Below are 26,261 nucleotides of genomic sequence, written 5' to 3' on the forward strand. Positions count from 1 at the left end.
GCGGGGGGCATTATCGGCTTATCGGCAAGATAATTGCCGATACCGATAATGCCCAAAATCGTGATTATCGGCCGATAATATCGGCCATACCGATAATATCGGCCATACCGATAATCGGTCGATCCCTAATTAATACTAAGGAAAATATGGGGGGGGGGGGGGAGGACAGTAATACTAAAGGGGGCATTATTACATAGAGGGCAATATGGGGGGCAGTAATACTAAGGGAGCATTATAACAAAGGACAATATGGGGTACTAAATTCATGTATTGGGGCACTTTATAATGTTGTAAGCAAGCAGCTGGTTATGTGGTGGATGGGAGGTATGTATCACTGAGGCATTTTGCTTCAGTGACCAAAGACTGGAATTTTGGTCCAGGTTTGGCAGTGTCTCAGGTTCTAAAGATAACACAATGAAAAAAGAGTAGCGCTGGCACTAAAGACTAACAGTCCTGTGTACTATGCTGGACGCTGGTTTCACAATTAAACGGTGTATGAGAGAGATTGAAATAGAGCTGCACTCACCAATTCTCCTTAACGGTGCTTTTATTTTTAATCTCTGAACATATCAGGCAAGCGGGTTACAGGCGCAGGTGCGTTATAGAGCGACACGTGTTTCACACTAGTCGCGCATTTTCTGGCTCTAAGTTCTTACCTGCAGCTTCCGTCCTATATATGATCCTCTCCCACTACTCACCTGAACTATAATTTAAATACTTACAGGGAATACTGTTAACTCGGGATGCCGTAGATACGCCCAGCGTTCCTGTTCAGCCTCTACTCCACGTCACACGGGCCGACCCAAGTGAGCTCAGCCCAACCCACTGATCAGAAAGCATTACAACCAATGGGCAACGCCGGCGTCACTAAGGTGCTCTCCATGTGACCAGGAGTCAAGGCAACCAGGACGCCATCCCATCTGCCCAGCTCCAGCAAACATCCAATCTTGAACCTCGAAATACTTCGAGTAAGTGGGGGATTTGTATCATGCATAATAAAACAGTATGGGTAATTAAGACCCGTTATTAATCCATGCTTAGACAGTAAGACGGTAACTGCAGGATAATCAATTTTAAAACAACATGCAAAAATACAAAAGAGGGCATAACTCTAAAAATCATAAAAAGACAGACATATCAGTTTTTTTGTTCAGACCTAACAGGCCTTCTGCGTTAGTCTGCAGAATCCATTTTGCCTCTTGCTGTAATGATATCCTTTGTCTGTCTCCCCCATTATAGAGGTTTTGCACAAATTTCAAACCAGAGAATCTAAGTACCTTTGGATCACTATTGTGGTATGTTCTCACATGCTCTATTAGTCGAGGTGATCCAATGCCCGGGCAGATAGAGCAAAGATGTACAAACAGCGAATTGTTTTTCCTATGTAAAAATATCCACGGGGGCATTGGATCACGTAGACTATAAATTTACTTTTGCATGTAATAAAATTTTTTATATTACATTCTATCCCTCCCACTTTAATGTATTTAGCTTGCATGTTGTAATTACAAAAAGTTAAAAGAAAAGGGAGAGCGCTCCATAGCGTAATATTGCAGGTGCAGGGTCCAGATGGTAAAATTGGAAATACCCTTACCGAGTGCGGTTGTGTAAGCTCACATACAACAGTGGTCAGTGTGGGTGAGAGACAGGGTCCAGCCTGCAGCCTTCCCATCCGAACAAGACAATGGCAAAGAAAGACTTCTGGAGGTGATGGGATTCAATGGCGCTGGTCAGGAGTAGGCAAGTCAGGTAGGTAAGAGAATGACTTAATTCAAACAATGCAACGCGTTTCACTGCAGGTGTGGCTTCATCAGGCATAACAAACAGAGGAGGAGTTGGGTTTATATACAGGTGGGGATTAACCGCAGGTTAGGGTTAGGTTAGGAAGGGTTAATCCCCACCTGTATATAAACCCAACTCCTCCTCTGTTTGTTATGCCTGATGAAGCCGCACCTGCGGTGAAACGCGTTGCATTGTTTGAATAAAGTAATTCTCTTACCTACCTAACGTGTCTACTCCTGACCAGCGCCATTGAATCCCATCACCTCCAGAAGTCTTTCTTTGCCATCGTAATTACAAAAAGAACATTGACCCCAACGGTGATTACTTTTTGGAGATGTTTCTGTGAGCCAATTATTAATTATTCCTTGTATTGATTTGACCCTAATTCACTGGCTAAGGTTCTATTCCGTCTGTAGTAGAACAATGGACCTCTTTTAGCAATCTCAACTAGATCTGGGTCATTTTAGATAATCCCCCAATATTTTCTAATAGCATTTTGGATCTTATGGTCCATGTCTGAATGTTTGAAAGAAAAGACAAATCTTTTCCGGTGTATTTAGGTCTATTTTTTCTCAATAACTCTGACCTTGATGTATTTTTTGCTCTTTCATAGGCTGTCTGTATAGATATCCTAGGGTAGCCTCTTTCTGTAAGCCTAGTTGTTAAGTCATAAAGTGATAAAGAGAAGGTCACTCCCATGTTAGAGTGCAGGAGAAGGAATTGCTCTGGAGCAAAACCAGTGTTTCCATGGAACATTGGATGCTGATACACTGCACCAAAAAGACTGATTTGTTTAGGATTTAATCAACAAATTTAAAGGGGTACTCCAGTGGAAAACTTTTATTTTTCAATCAACTAGTGCCAGAAAGTTAAACAAATTTGTAAATTACTTCTATTAAAAAAATCTTAATCCTTCCAGTACTTATTAGCTGCTGAATACTACATAGGAAATTATTTTCTTTCTGAAACACAGTGCTCTCTGCTGACATCATGAGCACAGTGCTCTCTGCTGACATCTCTGTTCATTTTAGGAATTGTCCAGAGCAGCATTTGTTTGCTATGTGGACTCTCCTACTCTGGACAGTTCCTAAAATGGACAGAGATGTCAGCAGAGAGCACTGTGCTCGTGATGTCAGCAGAGAGCTCTGTGTTTCAAAAAGAAAACAATTTCCTCTGTAGTATTAAGCAGCTAATTAGTACTAGAAGGATTAAGATTTTTTAATAGAAGTAATTTACAAATCTGTTTAACTTTCTGGCACCAATTGATTGAAAGAAAAAAAAAAGTTTTCCACCGGAGTACCCCTTTAATCTGAGAACTTGTTGATGTAAAAACCTGATATAAATGACATTTAAGTTTCTGTTTTACTGCATGGTGCAAGCCAAACTTATTGCTGTATGTGAACTGATAGAATAAACTCAGAATAACTGAAAGACTGTTTGCTCCTGTTCTACAATGTATACTGTAATAGATTTCAGGGGGCACAGTGTGTTTTGAGTTTCAGAGCTATGGTTTATATTGTAAACAATTTCTGTGGTGGCTTGGTTTCAGGGGCTACAGTAAGTGACATTATTATATTTAAAGGGTACAGTGTGTGACAGTGTTATATTCAGAGGGTACAGTGTGTCAGTATTACGTTCAGGGGGAATGGAGTGTGGAATTATTATATTGACAATGTGGAGCAGTATGTGGCAGTGTTATAATAATTATTGTCTTCATATAGAAGATGAGGAGACAATGATGTTCGAGCATCATACTCTGCAGAGGAAAGATGCAGCAAAAAGAATTCATGGTGGTCTGGACCAGATGAAAAAGAAAGGGACACCAGAGACTATAAGAAGACGTCACCTGTGAATCATTTACACCATTTAGAATTTGTCCGATTGTCCCATCAGTGCTGCAGTTAGGATTAGTGAAATGACAACTCCCAGCATAGCCTTACCACTGATTAGATAATACTGGAAGATATAGTATCACATAATAAAAACTTCATCAGCACTTTCCCCTTGGCAATTGCCAGAGGTATTTAATAGTTAATATAGTTTTCCTCAATGCTGTACACCACTGACATCCTAAATGCCACATAGGGAACATGTTAAGAATTTGAATCCCTACCATGTTCATACACAGAGTCGCCACTGGTTGTGCAGCTTACACTTACAGGGGAGGAGCCAGTGCACTCAAGGCAGGTCTTTCTAGTGTCCAGCGCATGCTGCGTTGCCTCCTCCTCCCCCATGTAAGCGTAAGTTGGGTGTGTCAGTGTGGCAGCCAGTGCTGGCATCAACACTTAATGGGAAACAGAAGAGTCTGTAGGAGACGGGTCAGTCGATAGGGGTCTGTCGACAGAGGTTTGGAGGCCAAGGGTCTGTAGACAAAGGTCTGGAGGACAGAGCAATCTGGGAGATGGATTTGGAGGACAAGGGTCTGTAAGACAGAGTGGTTTGGAGGACTCTGGATCTGCCCCTGATCCAGTGTTAAGACAGGAGACACATCTGTCTGCATTACTGGTGTGCTGTAATGACAGGAGAAGTTGGCAGAAGCCCAGCAACCCCTGAATACAGAGCAGGAGCTCTTTCCGAGCTTCATGGTCCACAAGCAGAAGCTGGCAGTGAGGCGGCTGTACACAGTCAAGGAGCTGGAGCCACTGTCATGGTCGGAGAATCACCGGCTGTCAGTGTGCACCAGCATTAATATGTCCGTAAAGAAGGTGTTTGACATCCACAGCAACAGCCCCGAGCTGTCCCTGCACCACACCAGTGTGCCCGCTTGGCCCAAGACCTGCATCCTCTGGGTGAGTCTACATGGTGCAGGCTGCACCATACAGTACAAATAGAAGATACTAATTCATTGTAGCAGATACAGAACAATCATTTATTAGGATGTAATGTATGTACACAGTGGGGGACATGTATCATTATTTGTGTATGGTAGAAGCAGTTTACCCCCTTTGCCAAATTCTAAATTATGTGCAGAATCACTAAATTTATCAATCAAGCGCAGTGAGTTTCCTAAATTAGGTGCAACTATAGTAATCTTCTCAATCCACTCTTTGAAAATGGAATCGATGATTTAGAGCATCTTGCTACGTGCAGTCCAAGATGACTTATATTTGTGTAAAAAATATGTTCATTGCGCAAGATTTCTGCGGGTAAATGAAATGTACGCAGTTAATAAATTTGTGCGTACTAAATATGTCACTCCAAGGTACACTGAAACCTACACATCTGGAGAACATGCTCCACCAGAATGTAGGCAAAAAAACAACTTGCACAAAAATGTAAACACAAAACAGGGGTAAAATCTTTGATACATGTCCCCCAGTGACTCCACCAGCAGAATGGTGCATGCAGTTCTGGAGTACAGATCATGTTAACTTTGAGTGTAGTCCTGTTCTGCTGAGGCTGTGTGAGCGGTGTCCTTTGAGCTGCTTAGGAGCAGAATCTTTTCCACATGGGGCCTGCTTTCTCGTACACAGACTGGGAGTGGGTTTCCAGGCATAAGTAGGGGATGCCAGGCCCAAGCTGCTGATCAGACGGTGGCAGCAAGACTTGTGCGTGAAGTGGGGGAACAAGCTAACATCAACAAGTTATTCTGCTATTCATCCTATCATAAAGCCATAAAACCAAACCCTGCAGTCTGGTGCACATTTGGGATGGACAGCCATCAACACACTATAGGACAACGAGTGCCCCAGGCCCAACAAACACTGGGTCTGTTCCAGTGCAAGCACACCACCTACATGATTGTTTTAAACATTGTTTGAAGATATAAAGGCTATGGAGGTGTTCCAGGGATGGGCAATGTATGGGTTATGTGTGTGGATGGCTGATATACAGTATATCTATTCACCACTGCATACTAGAAACACCTTACACCACCCTGCTGTTTTGGAGATTGTCTGAACCACTCACCAAGCTATCCCAATTTGGCACTTGTCAAAGTCACTTTATTTCATATTTTTTCCCATTTTTGTCATAACAATGTATTAATGTTATTCACTGCATTTGGCAGTGGTTTTAATTTTATGGATAATCAATTAATGTGAAAATACCCTCAGGCGTTAAAATCAAAAAATTTTGTACATTGGTCATTTGCACAGAAACTTGCACATGCCTGAGGTGTTTATGCACCCTCGCCACTATATAAAAAGTAGGCAGGGCTTTGCATAAAAGGGGATGGAGTAAGCATGTACCAGAAGATTTACTATAGTTTATGCTGGTAAATGGTGAAATCCAAAGGCTCCAGGAGATTACGGAAGACCTGCATTTTACACGCCAGTCTCAGGAAAATTGTTCCAAAGAAAAAAGCTTATTAGTGATGTGCAGTGAAGAACTGACTTGCAAACTTTGCAAAATACAGGTTCCTTTTTCCCTCACACATCACAATTTTTATGTCTCTTTCCCATTGTCTTTTTGGCACTCTTTACCTTAAATGACAGGAAAATATATTTAATGTTGTATTAAACACCCACAAATATTTTAAGCATGCAGCAGAATGCCATCTGTCATATTAGCCTTAGTGCCATTTTCAAAGTATTGAAAATTGTGTTGCACGTTAAAAGCACCCAAAAACCAACGTTAGGAAACAAGTGTGAGAACTCACTTGTCTCACCCTCAGAGTGAGCAGACACATTAAACCACTCACCAGGCATGAGTAAAGTTAAAGAGGTTATCCACCATAAGGTGATTTTAGTACATACCTGGCAGACAGTAATGGACATGCTTAGGAAGGATCTGCGCTTGTTTTGGAGCTAAATGGCTATGCTGTGAGATTAACATAACACTGTGGCTAGCAGTTTGTGAACTAGTATTTCCTGTTTGAGTTTTCTTTTTTTTTTACTACAAATCCCATAATTCAATCTTCCTCCCTGCCACACATCAGCCACCCCAACCACTGAAACATAAATGAGCTGCATTCATCAAAAGACCTGTGGTTTTCAATCAGGGTGCCTACAGCTGTTGCATTAGTTGCAGATTGCTCTCTCCACCCATTGAAGCAGACAGGCTCCCTGTCATCAGCTGACTTGTGAGTCAGGTCTCGGCTGCATTGCAAGCTGGGAAAAATCTGAGACAACAGTCATTTTGTATGCTGTTAAAAATAAATATTGGAGTGAAAATCACAGAATTGTGAGAAAACCATCACATACAGGTACAGACACTATATTACATCCAAAAGAGGACATTTCGAAGGCATTTGAATGATTTTTTCATACCCAGAAAATTCACCATGAGATTAAACCAGCACAACTTTAACGAAAGAAGTTGGACAGATTCCTCTTTCAAAAAGCATTTCCCATGGTATTGACATTTTTTACAACTCTTTGGAGCTGTCAGGTTTTCCAGTCCTCAAATTCACTGTTTTATGTGGGTTTTCTTAGTAAAATTGTTGGTTTTTGGAAAATTTTTGGGACCATGCCCATTTTGGAGGATTTACACCCTTTTTCGGGTTTTTTATATGAAACGTGGAGGGTTTGTCAGGTTTTTGAGTTTTGTTTTTTTTTTGTCACACACTGCGAAGATTTTGTACCTTTTGATTGGCATACAATGTCATGTACTGTATGTACAAGAAAATAATGTTACTTTTACTCCCTGGTTGGACAATTCACAGCCACATTCACCAAGGTATGAATATGTTGGCTAATTCTCAAAATCTCTGGCTGCCGACATGGGCCCCAATAAATTTAGTAACCAAAATGAAGTCAGCTAGTGACTAAGTTTGGCTTTTTTTTTATTTTAAAGGGGTACTCCGGTGGTCAGCGTGTTTTTCCGCTTTTGACTTACTCTATTTGTTTTGTTTCATTTCTATTCTTGTAGTTTAGGCTACTTTATTTCCGTTCTTTGCTGTCTTTTTATACCCCACTTTGTTTTCCTATCTTTGCTTCTATTACCTGCTTCTTGCTGTGCTGAAAACTACAAATCCCAGCATGCCACATGCCTTGCTGGTTTGGGGCGGCTCCTTTTTTTTTTGTTTTTTTTTGTTCCTCTCTTTACCCACCTTACTATTTTCCCGGGTCGGCCCTCTTATACACAGCACACTAATATAATCAGCCCTGGTTGGGATACACTGTCATACACACACAAAAGGGACTACAACTCCCAGCATGTGTCATTCAGGAGTCTTCAGCCTGTGGTATAACATCAGCATGCTGCCGCTGTAGTCTCCTGGGGGTTGTAGTTCACCACACCTCTATAGGGCATACACCAGTGTTTCCCAACCAGGGTGCCTCCAGGTGTTGCAAAACTACTACTACCAGCATGCCCAGATTTGTAGTTTTGATACAGCTGAAGACACCCTGGTTGGGAAACAATGCACTTTGTTTGTAATATACTGAATAGGCTAGGCCAGTGCTTCCCAATCAGTGTGCCTCCAGCAGTTACAAAACTACAACTCCCAGCATGCCCAAAGACTGTCAGGGAATGCTGGGAGTTGTAGTTTTCCAACAGCTGGTGGCACACTGGTTTGGAAACACTGGTGTCACATGATGTGTATGCTAAAAAGGCAAGGACAGTGTTTCCCAAGCAGTGTGCCTCCAGCTGTTGCAAAACTACAACTCCCAGCATGCCCAAAATTTGTCCAGGCATGCTGAGAGTTGTAGTTTTGCAACAGCTGGAGGGACACTGGTTTGTAAACACTAGCATACACACACATAACAGGGACTACAACTCCTAGCATGTGTCATTCAGGAGTCCCCCCCCCCCCTTCACAAATAAAAATCATCCCCAGTCTGATTCCCCTGCAGTCTATACATCCCCAGCCCATGCACTTTGTTATCCTCCCCTTCAGATAACACTCTTATCTTCTCTGTCTTCTTTCACTGCGTCCTCAGAAGACAGAGCAGGGGGAGGGGAGATGAGGAGCTGTGTACGTCCTCTCTCTTCCCCTGCTCTGGCTTCTTTCTCTCATGCACACCTGCCTCCTCCATGAGGGGGGAGATGAGGGGGCGTCGCTTATTTCTCTCATGCAGTTCTGAAAGAACAGGGAAAAAAAAGCCATGACATGTTGTCCACAGCCTAATACTAACATGGCCGACGTTGTGGACAACAGTAAGAGATCCAACACAGAACTACAGAACTTACTGGCCCACAAACAGGTAATAAAAAAGACACATGCTACACAAACATATAATACATGTCAATTGCAAAAAACATGAACAATAAAAGAAGATGCAATATACAGGGATGTGGAAATCTTATCGCCCGACGCCCGGGACAAGTAGTTTTGGGCGCCGGGCAGGTGAATTGTTTATAGATTTAGCCCTGTATCGGACTAGCAGGGACAGACAGACTTCCCCCTTATTTTTCTTTAATGCCGGTGTGAGGCGCAGGAGCCGCTGCAAGTCTACACCTCACACCGGTGATCAGGGTGTATGGAGGGGGCAGCCGCCCCCAGCTCATTTCAGTAGCCGGGGGCCGCTGCTCAGAGAACCCACCCCGTGCCCCAGTCTGTCCTCCTTCACACACAGAAATCCTCCCCGTGCAGTCTGTCCTCCTCACACATAGCAGTCCCTCCCCCCCTGCTCTGTGTTTTCTCCGTGCAGTGCAGTACGTCCTCTCTCCCCTCTCCCCTGCTCTGTGTTTTCCCCGTGCAAACTTGCAGCCTCCCCGTGGTAGATGAGGTCCTGGGGAGACAGAGCAGGGGGAGGGGGAGGAGCTGTGTGCGGGTAGGGGATTGAGCTGTGAACTGAGCTGTGAACCGAGCTGTGTGCGGGGGATGGAGCTCTGTACCGAGCTGTGTGCGGGGGATGGAGCTGTTTACCGAGCTGTGTGCGGGGGATGGAGCTGTGTACCGAGCTGTGTGCGGGGGATGGAGCTGTGTCCCGAGCTGTGTTCGTCCTCGCTCTCCCCCTGCTTCTTGTGTAATGTAGAGCGGGGAGTGTGAAGCTCAGGTGAGGAGGCCGAGCATGTAGGCAGCGGGAAGGGTGGTTGTATATGTATGTAATGTATAATTAGGGGGGTGTATGTATGATGTGTGCATATGTGTGGTGTGAGTATGTGTGTATGATGTCTGTGTATATATGATGTGTGTATGATGTCTGTGTGTGATGTGTGTATGATGTCTGTGTATATATGATGTGTGCATATGTATGGTGTATATGTGAGTGTATGTGTGTATGTGTATGATGTCTGTATATATGATGTCTGTGTATATATGATGTGTGTATGATGTCTGTATATATGATGTGTGTATGATGTCTGTGTATATATGATGTGTGTATGATGTCTGTGTGTCTATGATGTGTGTATGATGTATGTGTGTATGCAATGTATGATGGGGGGGCAGCGGCAGGTGTATGTATGATGTGTGCATATGTATGGTGTATGTGTATGGTTTGAGTGTATGTGTGATGTGTGTATGATGTATGTGTATGGTGTCTGTGTATGTAATGTATGATGGGGGGCAGCGGCGGGTGTATGTATGATGATGTGTCTGTATGTATGTATGTATGTAATGTATGATATAGGGGGCAGTGGCCGGTGAATGTATATGTGTATGTATGATGTGTCTGTATGTTTGATGTATGTATGTAATGTATGATGGGGGGCAGCTGCGGGTGTATATATGATGTGTCTGTATGATGTATGTAATGTATGATATAGGGGTCAGTGGCTCGGTGTGTGTATATGTGTATGTATGATATGTGTATGCATGTATGTATATTTTGTACAGGGTCGGACTGACAAGTGCTGCCGCCAGTTGTGCTATCTAATTTTTGTATTTATTTTCAGAGGTTTCTGCCCACCCGCACTAAATTGCACCCCCAGAATCCCACCCCCCTTCATACTCACCCGCCGACCAAGAGCCCCACAGATGCATGCAAACACGCCCGAACCAAAACTACAACTCCCAGCATGTTGCACCATAACCTGAACTGTAGAACTATAAAGTGTAACATGCTGGGAGTTGTAGTTTTGGTTCGGGTCAGCTGCAATTCCCAGTATTCCTTGACACAGCCTATGGTTCTACAACAGACACAAACCAAAACTACAACGCCCAGCATGTTACACAATAACCTTAACTATAATACTATACAGTGCAACCATGCTGCAACACCCACACAACCATAGGCTGCATCAGGGCATGCTGGGAGTTGTAGTTTTGGTTCGGGTCAGCTGCAGAGCCATAGGCTGTATCAGGGCATGCTGGGTGTTGTAGTTACTAACTGCAATTCCCAGTATTCCTTGACACAGCCTATGGCTCTGCAGCTGACACAAACCAAAACTACAACTCCCAGCATGTTCCACAATAACCTTAACTGTACTACTATACAGTGCAACATGCTGCAACACCCACACAACCATAGGCTGCATCAGGGCATGCTGGGTGTTGTAGTTATATAGTAACTAAATGCAACTTCAGCATTTTCTGACACAAAATGCACCACATAAACTGGAGAAGCAGAACCCCCCCCCCCCTCCACCCCCCCCCCACCCCCCCCTAGTAACACAGCGTTGTTCAGTGGTTTCCATATATAAGTCCCTAAGAAGACTGAAAAATAGTGATAAAAATATTTTAAGAAGTGCGTATATGTGTGAATAAGGCTGCTTTCACACTGTGAAATAGTTCCGTTTAGGAAGTTCCGCCAGAAGTTCCGTCACTATATCGGCGATACCCGGCCGTTACAAAACCCCTGACGTCCGTGACTAAATTGCATTGCAGCCTATTGGGTTTTGTAACTGCCCGTTTGCACCCGCATATGCCCGTAATTCATTACGGGCGTTATATAGTGACGGGACATCGTGGCGGAAAAATGACTGCATGGCGGAAGTTCCTAAACGGGACTATTTCACAGTGTGAAAGCAGCCTAAGCCCCTTTCCTAATAAAAGTTCTGATAATAAATGGTTCCAATAAAAACTACAGATCCCGGCACATAAGATTACCCTCATACATCCCTGTATGTGGAAAAATTTGAGTTATAGGGGTCAGATGGAGGGGGGGGGGCTTGCCTCGGGTGTAAAAGGAGCTACAGCTCTCCCGCCGCTAATAGCCTGGCATGCTGCAATCACCGCGGCCGCTATTAAACCATTAGATCACTGCTGTCTAAGTTGACAGCAGTGTCTAAAGGGATCTTATAACCATCCCTGGTGGTCTAGTGGGGTGGATCAGACTATTTTGGTTGAAATTATTTTTATCTACCAGGACAAGTGGATTTTCTTGAGGGGCAAGTAGATTGTGTTCCGCTTTAGTCCCTTGGACAAGTAGTTTTTTTTTTTATTTCCACACCCCTGAATATAGCCATAAATCTTAACCACCGGAGTACCCCTTTAAGTATACAAGTTTTGCCTCAGACTGAAAAGCATGCTTTCCTGTAATTTTTATTCTGAGACAAAACTCGTACGTGCTCAGAAAATTACCCGCACACATTGTTGAATTAAATGGGGACCATGCTGATCCGAGCACATATCTGCTGGAAGTTGATTTTAAGATTTTACACACCTATCTGTGTCTAAGAAACATGAATAATGATGTGAATGTGGCCTAGGATTGTGTGAAAGGACAAGGAATCTAGTAAATTAGCAGTATTTTAACAAAACTAATTTTAGTTCATGGCGTGTCACCCTGACAAAAAACATTTATGTAGCCTGAAGCAAAGTCTTATAAATTAAAAACTTCAGTTTTAAGGTTCATTCACACGTCTATATATAAGATTTATATTCAGTGCAAAGACATTTAACTGGTGTTATTCAAATTTGTGTTCTTTTATACGTGCATTTGTATTTGCATTTCATTTTTTTCATAATGCAGCATGTTCCAATGCATCTACATTGGTACTGTTTTTAGCTCGTAAAGGTCAATAGATTAAATTTTAAATGTATGTATTTGTTCCATTTTTTTAAAAAACATTTGTTTTCAGTAATTTTACCAAATTAGCAAAAAATGCTAATTGTTTAGCAAAAAGACATATATAACAAATATGAATGAAAAACAGGCAACTTATAACAAAATATGGAACAAAAGTGAATAAAATATGGAACTAAAATGAATGCAATTATAAACAATATAATCTGTGTCATGTTTCAGTAATTTCATATGGAAGTATAAGTGAGCCCCAAATCATCTGTAGGTATTGTATGTACTGGGAAATTATTTTTCTGAATTTGTACCCTCTGTGTAAATATTTTCCTGTTAAGCAAAAAATTTAATAAAATGCAGCAGTAGAATTTGATACCAACATAAAGACATATCTCTTGGAAAATGGTATTAGCAGAGACCTGTAAACACAGGTTGAAATCTAGAAAAAACCTGCTGTGAAACAGGGAATGCTAAAGATTTTAAGAATGAAGGCACTGAAATCCACTTAGAATTTTGTCAGCTACATACAGTACAGACCAAAAGTTTGGACATACCTTCTCATTCAAAGAGTTTTCTTTATTTTCATGACTATGAATATTGTAGATTCACACTGAAGGCATCAAAACTACAAATTAACACATGTGGAATTATAGACATAAAAAAGTGTGAAACAACTGAAAATATGTCATATTCTAGGTGGAAAGTGTCCCCAAGTGTAGTCACAAAAACCATCAAGAGCTACAAAGAAACTGGCTGACATGCGGAGCGCCCCAGGAAAGGAAGACCAAGAGTCACCTCTGCTGCGGAGGATAAGTTCATCCGAGTCACCAGCCTCAGAAATCGCAGGTTAACAGCAGCTCAGATTAGAGACCAGGTCAATGCCACACAGAATTCTAGCAGCAGACACATCTCTAGAACAAATATTAAGAGGAGACTCTGTGAATCAGGCCTACATGGCAGAATATCTGCTAGGAAACCACTGCTATGGACAGGCAACAAGTAGAAGAGATTTGTTTGGGCTAAAGAACACAAGGAATGGACATTAGACAAGTGGAAATCTGTGCTTTGGTCTGATGAGTCTAAATTTGAGATCTTTTGGTTCCAACCACTGTGTCTTTGTGCGATGCAGAAAAGGTGAACGAATGGACTCTACATGCCTGGTTCCCACCGTGAAGCATGGAGGAGGAGGTGTGATGGTGTGGCGGTACTTGGTGACACTGTTGGGGATTTATTCAAAATTGAAGGCATACTGAACCAGCATGGCTACCACAGCATCTTGCAGCGGCATGCTATTCCATCCGGTTTGCTTTTAGTTGGACCATCATTTATTTTTCAACAGGACAATGACCCCAAACACACCTCCAGGCTGTGTACGGGCTATTTGACCAAGAAGGAGAGTGATGGAGTGCTGCGCCAGATTACCTGGCCTCCACAGTCACCAGACCTGAGCCCAATAAAGGCAAAAGGGCCAACAAGTGCCAAGCATCTCTGGGAACTCCTTCAAGACTGTTGGAAGACCATTTCAGGTGACTACCTCTTGAAGCTCATCAAGAGAATGCCAAGAGTGAGCAAATGAGTAATCAAAGCAAAAGGTGGCTACTTTGAAGAACTTAGAATATGACATATTTTCAGTTGTTTCACACTTTATGTCTATAATTCCATGTGTTAATTCATAGTTTTGATGCCTTCTGTGTGAATCTACAATTTTCATAGTCATGAAAATAAAGAAAACTCTTTGAATGAGAAGGTGTGTCCAAACTTTTGGTCTGTACTGTATGCCCCCTTTAAAGTGTATCTGTTGTTATCAAAAATGTTTTTTTAATGTAGATGATACCATAAAATGTATATTTGAAAAAATGTTGTCCTTGCAGCTATTGCCTTTGCGTCTCTGTGAGGAGACCAAATACAGGAAGTGTGGGCAGGACAAGCAGGGCTCTGTACAGGCTTCTGGCTTGTCAATTATCCTGCTCATGTGTGAGCCAGGAGTGTGTCATAGAGCCTTAATGCACAGAGCCCTGCTTGTCCTCAGTGTACAGAGCCCTCCTTGTCCTCAGTGTATAGAGCCCTGCTTGTCCACCCACACTTCCTGTATTTGGTCTCCTCACAGAGACACACAGGTAAGGCTCCTTTCACACTGCCGTTATGACACGGCAGTATGACGTGCGTCACACTGAACTTTGTGCCTCGTCATCAGACCAGCTGTTAAAGGCACAAAAAAAAAAAAAAAGACTTTAACGGACGTTTTGATGGGGGGCAGTGTGAAAGTAGTCTAATAGCTGCAGGGACAATAATATACACATTTTTTAACCAATGTATAAACAAATATACATATAATGTTATTTTCTACATTATATTAAGTTTTTTCTAATTACAGGAACACTTTAAAGGGCTATTCCAGCAATGTCTCACCTTGGCCGGTGATAGGCTGATCGGCAGTGTGATGTATTGGGCCCAGGCTCCAGGAAGAAAGCTGGCCCCAGTCTTAAAGGAAAACTGTCAGCTTTCTCCCCCCGCACTAACCAGCGGAACTGGCTGGTAGTGCGGGGGACGCTGATCGGTTTGACCATTACCCTGCCCTGATCCGCTGCGCCGTTCGGCCTTAATATTCTATTTTCTGTATATTCAAATGAGGTGCTAACTGGCACTCTGACGTCAGTGCCGGGCCGCAGCGCCACCCAGCTCATCAATATTCCTCCCCTCCCTCCGCCTCTCCCTCTTCTCCCCGCTCTGTAATGAAGAGAGAGGGGAGGAATATTGATGAGCTGGGCGGCGCTGCGGCCCGGCACTGACGTCAGAGTGCCAGTTAGCACCTGATTAGAAAATAACGGGCGAACGGCGCGGCGGGAGAAAGCTGACAGTTTTCCTTTAATACTTAGAATGCACCTGCATCCTAACCTGTGCTCCCCCACCTGCCGTCATGCACGTTAAACAATAAAGAAAAGGAGTCCTGCAAGATTCGGTGAGTGCCATCTTTCAGTTTGCTTCTATACAATACAGTGGGGATCAAAAGTTTGGGCACCCCAGGTAAAAATTTGTATTAATGTGCATAAAGAAGCCAAAGAAAGATGGAAAAATCTCCAAATCACAGCTTGTAAACGCTTTTTATAGCCAGCCAAGAGTCTTTCAATTTTTGTTTGAGGTATCTTTGCCCATTCTTCCTTATAAAAGTCTTCCAGTTCTTTGAGATTTCTGGGCTGTCTGTTGAGATTGTGAAGGCCATGGCAAAACCTTCAGTTTACACCTCTTTATGTAATCCCCTGTGGATTTTGAGATGTGTTTAGGATCATTATCCATTTGTAGCAACCATCCTCTCTTTAACTTCAGATTTTTTACAGATGGCAGGAAGTTAGAATTCAAAATTTGCTGAAATTTTATTGAATCCATTCTTCCTTCTACTCGTGAGATGTTCCCTGTGCCACTGGCTGCAATACAACCCCAAAGCATGATTGATCCACCCTCATGCTTAACAGTTGGACAGAGGTTCTTTTCATTAAATTCTGTTCCCCTTCTTCTCAAAATGTACCTTTGCTCATTCCAGCCAAAAAGTTCAATTTTAACCTCATCGGTCCACAGAACTTGTTTCCAAAATGCATCAGGCTTGTCTATATGTTCATTTGCAAAGTTAAAACGCTGATTTTTGTGGTGAGGACGTAGGAGAGGTTTTCTTCTGATGACTCTTCCATGAAGACCATATTTGTACAAGTATCTTGGTCTTCCAGATCTTGCTTTAACTTCCATTGTTCCTGATGACTGCCATTTCCTAATTACATTCCGAACAGAGGATATTGACATCTGAAAACGTTTTTCTATCTTCTTATAGCCTTCTCCAGCTTTGTGAGCATCAACTATTTTCAGTTTCAGATTTCTAGACAACTGCTTAGAAGAACCCATGGTGCTGATTGTTGGGGCAAGGTCAGATGAGTGTGGGCATTTAAAACCTTCCCAGATGATGATTGAGATCAATCCATGACACTGGCAGGTCTCAGCTTTGCAAAGGGGGCAGTGCATGCTATAAATTCTGCAGGGTGCCCAAACTTTTGCAGACGCCATTTTTTTGTTTTGTGTTATTTTGAAAGTGCAAATGATTGAAATAAAATCTAACTTTTGTTGACATAAGAATCTCTAATCTGTAATTTGATGCTTTTTGGAGATTTTTCCTTCTTTCCTTGGCTTCTTTATGCACATTAATACAAATTTTTACCTGCGGTGCCCAAACTTTTGATCCCCACTGTACATCACACTGCTGCTCAGCCTATCACTGGCCAAGGAGGGACATATCTGCAGCCAGCTTAGTATGACCCCAGGGGAAGGAAGAAGACAGGAGGCCAGGAGAGCCATACCAGCAGCACCGGGGCAGTGTCAGAAGGTTAAGTCAAAGTTTATTTAGTTTAATTGCGGCAGCCTGAGCATAATTGCAAAAATGTGCATTTTTTATACACTCTTTTGTTCCCTCATAAAACATATATTTCTTTACCTAATTGTTTATCACACATCACTCCATCACATTTTTCTTACTTTCATACATCTCTTTTGCAATTAATCCAACACACTCACATTCACATCTCCTTGTAAACCTACTTTATCCCCATATTATTCACAAATTTTTGCAACAGTAATTGTTATTAATATTGTTTGTAATATTTATTGATATTAATTGTAACATTAAATCGGTCTTTATTCGTCTGTTACTATTCCCTAGTCATTTACACTATACATATATTACCCTGCATTATACCTTATAATATGATGTACTGGTATAGATATTTTTGTTTTTTGTGCCCCCTATAGTGCTTTAACTAACAGTCTAAAAAAAAACTTTTTTGGTCCAGATGTGACTCAATGTACCCACAATACAAACTATGTGTATATTGATTCAAAATACATTTATGACATATCTAATGTAAGAGTTCTGCCTAATTATGCCATTATGTGCTCCTTATATGTTATTATTTATGTTATGTATGCAATGTCTCTTCCAGAATCAGCTTCAGTGTGCTCTATGTATTACAGCCACTGCGCTTGTTGCACGTGCGCATGCGCTGGTCCGACGCCGCCGGGGATCCGGGCGGTCGCGCCTACGTCATGATGCAGTCATGTGATATTTCGCATGCCGCGATCATGTGACGCGGCCGCTTCCGGATTCCGCGACGGTGTGCATGCGCCGCTGGTTGCCACAGGTGTTTGCTGAATTCAACTTCCAGGTTAGTGCGCTGATTGGTGGTTCCGTACATAAATAGACACATGGACCTGGATAGAGCCCCTCCCAGACGAAGGTGACGTACCGAAACGTACGTTGGAGTGGCGCTATCCCGGTGTCTGCCCAATTGCCTCTCTCACTTGGTAATATTCTCATTTTTCTGTATCTGGTATTTGTTTTCATCATTATGTTTTTATGCACATGACACTTTGTCTTTTGCAGCACCTTCTACCTCACTGAGAGGTTTGTTGTCATTGGTGCTATGGATATATAGGTGCAATATATATATAATATACTGTTGATGTTTACATACTGCAACCTGACTACTGTCTTTGGTTGCTCCTAGATACGCACTGTATGTTATTTGTACAATTTATGAGTATATACTCATTTTAGTGGGCAGAGCCGGTGATATCACCTTTATTTGCTGTATTCCTCATACTATATGTTTTTTTATCTTGCTTGCATTGTCTTTGTAACTTGGACACGGTACTTGTTTGTATAAGTGACTCCGATTCTCTTTCTTTTTTGTTGCAATGTTGTTATGGAGTTCACAACAGAACGGTCCACATACTAGCTCTGGGGACATAGTTTTATGCACATATACAAATTTGACTAGCTGTCCTATCCCCAGGGGTGTTGTCCTTGTATATTTATCTCTTGATATTGCTCTGTATTTTCTGCTCAGTCAGATTAACAGACTAGGAAGGGGCAATACCCAGCAGGCATAACATTATCTGAAGCCATACAGGGGAGAACTTTTTCGCTCACTCTGCTACATACAGCCCAGAGCAGTTCAGTGTGTGAGGTGAGATATGATTGGCTAAGGCTGCACACACCCCACTCAGCACTCCAGACTGCATTTCCTGATTTTGGAATTCTGCCAAGCCAGCAGGAGTCTAAAGTCTGTGCAAAAGATGGGGGGAAAATGTGCTCTGGACAAGTAGGCAGACACCTAGTGGCAGCTTTATAAAATACAAATAAAACATAGAAAACTTATTTTTTTTACAATAAAGTACAGTGTTCCATCAACATGCTATGGTAATTGGTTCCAGGCAGACCATCGTTTTTTGAAACCATCGTATGCTGAGGGATTCTTACAATGGATTATACTCACATGTCCCCGCTGCTCTGGCCCGTCAGTTCACTGCTCCGGTCCATCAGTTAGCCGCTCCTCTGCTGCCGTATCACTACGTCGCCGCTGCCCTATTGGACGACGGGGCAGTTGCTCTCCTATTGGACGACGGGGAAACGCGAGTGGCGATGTGATAACGGCGATGGAGAGCGACGGCGCAGGGCAGCGGCAGCAGAGGAGCAGCGAAATGACAGGCCGGGGCGGCGGGGACATGTAAGTATCATTCAGCGGGTCACATGGGGCACATCAACCTGTTGGGGACGGAGGGCGTACCTGTATACCCTCCGCCCTCTCCCTTTCTATAACGCAGGTTGGGCCCAGCCGGGACCCGTGGCTAATAGCGCGCGGCACTGACCGCACGCTATTAACCCTTTAGACGCGGTGTTCAAAGTTGAACGCTGTGTCTAAAATGAAAGTAAACTGCTCCCGGCTAACTCATTGGGCTGTTTGAGATCGCCGCTGCAAAATCGCGGTATCCCGAACAGCTGTAGGACAGCAGGAAGGTCCCCTACCTTCCTCCTCGCTGTCCGATCGACGAATGAATGCTCAGTGCCTGAGATCCAGGCATGAGCAGTCATGTGGCAGAATCATTGATCAATGGTTTCCTATGAGAAACCCTTGATCAATGTAAAAGATTAGTGTGTGCAGTGTTATAGTCCCCTATGGGGGCTATATTATTGCAAAAAAAAAGTGAAAAAAAAAGTGAATAAAGATCATTTAACCCCTTCCCTAATAAAAGTTTGAATTCCCCCCCATTTCCCATTAAAAAAAAAATAACTGTGTAAATAAAAATAAACATATGTGATATCGCCACGTGCGGAAATGTCTGAATTATAAAAATATATTGTTAATTAAAGCGCACGGTCAATGGAGTACGCCACGGTCAATTCCAAAGTCCAAAATAGCGGATTTTTGGTCCCTTTTAATATCATGATAAAATGAATAAAAAGCGATCAAAAAGTCTGATCAATACAAAAATGGAACCGCTAAAACCTTCAGATCACGGCGCAAAAAATGAGCCCTCATACCGCCCCGTATGCAGAAAAATAAAAAAGTTATAGGGGTCAGAAGATGACAACTTTAAACGTATAAATTTTTCTGCATGAAGTTATGATTTTTTTCCAGAAGTACGACAAAATCAAACCTATATAAGTAGGGTATAATTTTAATCGTATCGACCTACAGATAAAAGATAAGGTATCATTTTTACCAAAAGATGTACTGCGTAGAAGCGGAAGCCCACAAAATTGACAAAATGGCATTTTTTCTTCAATTTTGTCGCACAATGATTATTTTTTCCTTTTCGCCGTAGATTTTTGGGTAAAATGGCTGATGTCATTACAAAGTAGAATTGGTGGAGCAAAAAATAAGCCATAATATGGATTTTTAAGTGCAAAATTGAAAGGGTTATGATTCTTAAAAGGTAAGGAGTAAAAAACAAAAGTGCAAAAACAGAAAACCCTCTGTCCCCAAGGGGTTAAAGGGTAACTCCGGTGGAAACAAGTAGAAAACAAATGTTTTTAAATCAACTGGAGCTGGAAAGTTAAATAGATTTGTAAATTACTTCTATTAAAAAAATCTTAATCCTTCCAGCATTTATCAGCTGTTGTATACTACAGAGAAATTTGTGAATTTCTTTTCTGTCTGACAACAGTTCTCTCTGCTAACACCTCTGTCCAGATTAGAAGCATATCCCCATAGAAAACCTATCCTGCTCTGGACAGTTCCTGACACGGACAGAGGTGTCAGCCGAGAGCACTGTGGTCAGGCTGGAAAGAAGTTCACAAATTTATCTGTAGCATACAGCAGCTGATAAGTACTGGAAGGTTTAAAATTTTTAAATAGAAGTAATTTACAAATCTTTTTAACTTTCTTGTACCAGTTGATTTGAAAAAAAAAAAAAAAAAATTCTACCAGAGTTCTCCTTTAACCCCGAGCGATTTCCCATTTTTTCACTTTCATTTTTTCCTCCTTACCTTTTAAAAATCATAACCCTTTCAATTTTGCACCTAAAAATCCATATGATGGCTTATTTTTTGCGTCACCAATTCTACTTTGTAATGATATGAGTCATTTTACCCAAAAATCTACGGCGAAACAATAAAAAAAAATAATAATTTTGCGACAAAATTAGAACGCCATGTTGTAACTTGTGGGGGCTTCCGTTTCTACGTAGCAAATTTTTCGGTAAAAATGACATTCTGTAGGTCCATACGATTAAAATGATACCCTACTTATATAGGTTTGATTTTGTCGTACTTCTGAAAAACATCCTAACTACAAGAACGAAAATCAATATGTTTCAAATTGTCATCATTGTCACCCCTATAACGTTTTTAATTTTTCACGTAGGGGGCGGTATGTGGGCTAATTTTTTATTATTCCCTGATTCTCCCTGACAGACTGCTGTCCAGTTTTTTGCCATAAAACACTCACAAAGATGGCTACATTAAAACACTTAAAAAACATTTTACCGAATATGCCAGGTATCATACAAAAATAAATGAAACTATTTAAGAGAAGTACTTACTGTAAGGAACACATTCATACTGAACTTCTAGATATTTGTAGGTCCCTGGGCAGGGGTCAGGAAATACATCGGGTCCAGCCACAACAGCACACTGAGTCCGATTATTGCATCTGAAATCAAAAGTTAGGTTTAAAGGGTCAAGTTATTTCATGTTTTGTTAAAAAAAAAAAAAATAGTACAATCTGAACTCTCCAAAAATGTTTTGGAGAGGCCCTATTCATTTAACATTCCCCTTTCTGCACTATTTCATAGTTTATTTTTTGCATCCAGACAAAGCCCAAAATAATGTTTTTCTGACAACCGCCTCATGGAGACTTTTAGTATGAATGTTGGAAGCTTTCGTGATGTACAAGCCAAATGTAGGGCCACAGTTTGATGTGAATAGGGCTGAAGTGTAATTTTAACAAGATAAACTCAGGCATGTGTGTCACAGACACTACTGGTTTGTGAGACTTTTGGTGTTTACACCACTTTTCATTTTCAGACAGGTCTACCATGACATATTACCATAACATTCTCTCGTCCCTCTTTACTACTATTACATATTATTTTTGGGAACCCATGGTGTCATGAATAAATAAGCAATGGTTCTCAACCAAAATCTCATTGTGCAGCATATATTATTGTATGATGAACAACATAATCATATTTGGGTTTTTTCCTGACATGTTTGAAAATAATAAGAATTATGCATCATTGTTACTGTTCATTTCTTTCAGTAGTAGCAATCTGTTATAGATTTCTTTTGCCAAGAGTTCCTTCCTCTGAGTTAACTTCTGTTACAACAAAAGGCAGTTACGCATGAGGGATCAATGGACACAAGATGCTTAGGATGAGAGTATTGACTCTTGTTAAAGGGTACTCCGGCCCTAAGACATCTTATCCCCTATGCAAAGGATAGGGGATAAGATGTCTGATCGTGGGGTCCCGCTGCTAGGGACCCCAGCAATCTGTCATTCCACACCCACCTTTGCAGTGCTGGAGGATCCGAGTGTGAAGCGTTACGACCACAGTGCCGGAGTACCTTGATGCCACGACTCCGGCCCGTGTGACGTCCCGATACTCCGACCTCGTGGTCGTAACGCATCACACTCGGAGCCTCCAGCGCTGCTGAGAGCTCACAAAGATGGGTGTGGAATGACAGATTGCGGGGGTCCCCAGCAGTGGGACCCCCTTGATCAGACATCTTATCACCTATCCTTTGGATAGGGGAAAATATGTCTTAGGGTCGGAGTACCCCCCCCCCCTTTAAGGGTAGTGTTGTTCTTAGCTAAGGCTAGGATGACACCTATATCAAAGGTTCTGTAAGGAGCTTTACAACAATTTCCACTGAAAATGGCAAACGAAACATCAGGTACCATGACAGAAACTTGATGGAGTCCATTAAAGTCTGGGAAGTTAGGAGCAATTGGTATCCGACATGCAGTGGATCTAGTACGGCAGGGGCATTGCTAGGAGGGGCTGTAGCCCCTGGTCTGGTGCCTAATGCCCCGTGTCTCAGGCTTTATTATAATTGTCACAGCTGCTTTAATGCAGCGGTGGATTCTGGGGAGTTACATGCCGCACATGGGCATGCCAAATGCCGCCAGACTGGCCACCTTAAGGTAAAGGTATGCAAAGGAGGTTTGTGTATGATAGATAGATGTGTGTATGTATGATAGAAGTATGTATGATAGATATGTGTATGTATTATAGATGTTTGCATGTTTGTTTGATAAGTGTATGTATGTATGATAGATGTAAGTGTGATAGATTTGTGAATGCATGATAGATGTGTGCATGTATGATGGATGTATGCATGAATGTATATAATAGATTTGTATGATAGATGAGATGTCTGGAGGAGGAGGATAGAGGGGTCTGGAGGAGGAGGACAGAGGGGTCTGGAAAAGGAGACAGATAGAGGGGTCTGGAGAAGGACAGAGGGGTCTGGAGGAGAAGGCAGACAGAGGGGTCTATAGAAGGAGACAGAAAGGGGTCTAGAGGAGGGGGCGGACATAGGAATCTGGAGGAGGAGGCAGACAGAGGAGTCTGGAGGAAGAGGTGGACAGAGGAATCTGGAGGAGGAGGTGGACAGAGGAGTGTGGAGAATAAGGCAGACAGAGGAGTCTGGAGGAGGAGGCAGACAGAGGTCTGGTGGAGGAGGTGAACATAGGGGTCTGGAGTAGGAGGTGGACAGAGGAATCTGGAGAAGGAGGCAGATAGAGGGGTCTGGAGGAGGAGGCAGATAAAGGGGTTTGGAGAAAGAGACAGACAGAGGGGTCTAGAGGAGGAGGTGGACAGAGGAATCTGGAGTTGGACAGAGGGGTCTGGAGGAGGAGGCAGACAGAGGGATCTGGAGGAGGCGGATAGAGGGGTCTGGAGAGGGAAGACTGAGGGGGTCTGGAGGAGAAGGGCAGAGAGGTCTGGAGAAGGGCTGAGGGGTCAGGAGGAGGACGGTGCAAGGTTGGGATTCAGCCTAACTGAAAAGAAACAGTTTATGGCAGTATTATTATAACTATAGATAGTGTGTGGCAGGGGGTACAGTTTTTGACAAGGTTATATTCAGATGGAACAGTGTATGGCAGTGTTATATTAATAGGGTATGATGTCTGGCAGGGTTTTTTTTTTCAGGTGGCTCAGTTTCTGGGTATGGTCTGTGGTGGAAATGATGGTGGTTGTTGTCAGTTTGCCAGTATAGGATGTCCTCCTAAACTCAGGTGAAAGACTGATAACATTATTGGTCTTAGAGGTATTCCCAACATTTTAAATATTCCCCAATGCTCAGGATAGGGGATATCAAGTTGATTGCTGGGATCTAACTGATGGTACACCCACCAATCAACAGAATAGAGGAGTAATGTCCCCATAAATGAAGAGAGTGGACCAGTGCTTCATGCATTCTCTGTGGAAAGGAACTGCTCCATAAACCATGAATGGATTGTTGGTTGTGTATGTGCAGTGTGTTGTGTACAGTAGTGGGAGAATATTAAAGAAGGAGGCTGAGTGTGGTTAGGAGTGTGTCTGAGAGAGTGGTTAGGGTGATGGCTGGGCTATGGGCTCTAGACTTTTGGAGACCTAGCAACACCCCTGTAGTATGGCCTTATTTTGTTGTTATTGCTTTTTTTACAGCATTAACAGCGTTAACAAAACTAAAAAATGAAGGCAGAGATACAATAACTTTTCAGTTTTATGTGTATTTCTTACATGTTTCTGCACATATGCTGTTATTTTTTGGGACTCAAAAGCAAGGCCTCCCCTGCAGCAATTCCGACATTTGTGGATGCATCTAAAAGACCGGACAAGACATAATAAAAATTGTAGTGGACTAACCAGAAGGAATGTTTCTAGGTGTTGGTTCTGCTCCTTCATTTTGCATTTGCTGCCATCTTTACTTCCAAGTCACCCTTTGTTATTTACTATCATGTTATGCCGCCTTCTGTTACTTCTTATTATCCTGTCTCCTACTGTCAACTTCTGTCACTCTCTTTTAAAATGCTTATCCAGTCTTATAAAATGTTTTCTACATGATACTTCTCCTACGAGTAGCAGGGAACTGTACTGTAGTTTTGTACATATGATGCAAGCACAAAGACTGGTAAACACTGAAGAGGCTGAGGCTCTCATAGCAGTGCTATGCCTTCTTCAAATTAACTGATCTCTGGGGTGCTGGAAACTGTATTATGCATAGGAGTCCCACCAAGTCCCTGCCATAGATAGCTTGGGTGTCCTGTATGTGCAGGAAGGAGCAGCCACTCACAGTTTACAGCATGACAAGTTGAGGCAATGAACCTACAGCAGGAGGTAAATGAGGCAGACCTCCACCTCAACTCTTTTAGTGAGAATCTGCCAACTCCATCTTTGTCCTTAACCTACAGGGAGAGACAGCAGGGCTCAGGATATAAGGGAGCTACCGAGCACTGTCCTCAGCTGCTCGGTTATGTGCTGTGGCCCAAAGTTAGAGAGAGTCCCATTCCCTGGTAATGGAAGCCAGCTGCCAAGCTCTGCCTTCTCACAATAATACTTGCACAGGGCAGGCTGGGTGTGCGTATAAGCTGCTGGTTTAGCAGATGTGACACATTAGCTGCTTATAGTTGTTTTGAGGCAGCAGCAGATACTTTGAAATGTGTTTTTTTTATTTAAGTGTTAGCCCCTAAACATTGCTGCTCTAGGAACCCAACCCAATGGCAAATACAGCCCTGACCATAACTATGAATATGATTGTCAATTAACACATGTCTGTCCCTAGTAGTCCATAAGGGTCACTGGAGCCTGAATAGGCAAGTAAATATCTAGACACTAGGTTTAATGTGTCCATTAAAGCAGTTTTCAAATTGGCGTTTGCAGTATCGGCAGATTTGAAGGTAAGCATAGAGTTGCATGCAGGTCTTCTCTGACTGTCAAAACAACAAAACCTGATAAAGGTGAAGTTTTCCATAGAAGGAAAGGCCATTTCTGTGCATTATTTGTATAATAAAATAATGTAAATATCATATTGTCAATATGTCATTGCTGAATTTAAGAACTCATTGTAAAGTCGCCAGTCTACTCCCACCAGCATACTGTTTCTCCCAATTGCTATAGCTGCTGGACTACTTCTAATCCACGCCACTTGGTTGTTGCTCCTTTCCACTGCCATGAATATGCTCCTGTCTGTGTCGGTGACGCCCACAGGGTACGTGCCCATGATTTTTTAAAAGACTAGTGAGCACATCCAGATTCTTCCCCTTACAATCACCTCCCATATCAGACACAACCACTCCACCTTGCTCTAGCAAAGGTTCCATTGTGTTACACTAAGGATCTATCTCTGCATATGGTTTTGTTTCAGTTTCCTGCCTGCTCCTT

At 42.4% G+C, this 26,261-nt stretch overlaps 1 protein-coding gene across 1 annotated transcript in view; it reads right to left on the bottom strand.

The window, feature by feature from the left end:
• ADGRL3 (adhesion G protein-coupled receptor L3) overlaps positions 1–26,261 on the bottom strand; it is a 961,109-nt gene that overhangs the window by 844,337 nt on the left and 90,511 nt on the right. The window contains exon 4 of the mRNA XM_056570909.1: positions 21,435–21,544. Coding sequence (XP_056426884.1) covers positions 21,435–21,544 — 110 coding nt within the window. The remainder of the gene's footprint in view (positions 1–21,434; positions 21,545–26,261) is intronic.

This window comes from Hyla sarda, chromosome 1 (assembly GCF_029499605.1).
Source record: "Hyla sarda isolate aHylSar1 chromosome 1, aHylSar1.hap1, whole genome shotgun sequence".
Classification (NCBI taxonomy): Eukaryota; Metazoa; Chordata; class Amphibia; order Anura; family Hylidae; genus Hyla; species Hyla sarda.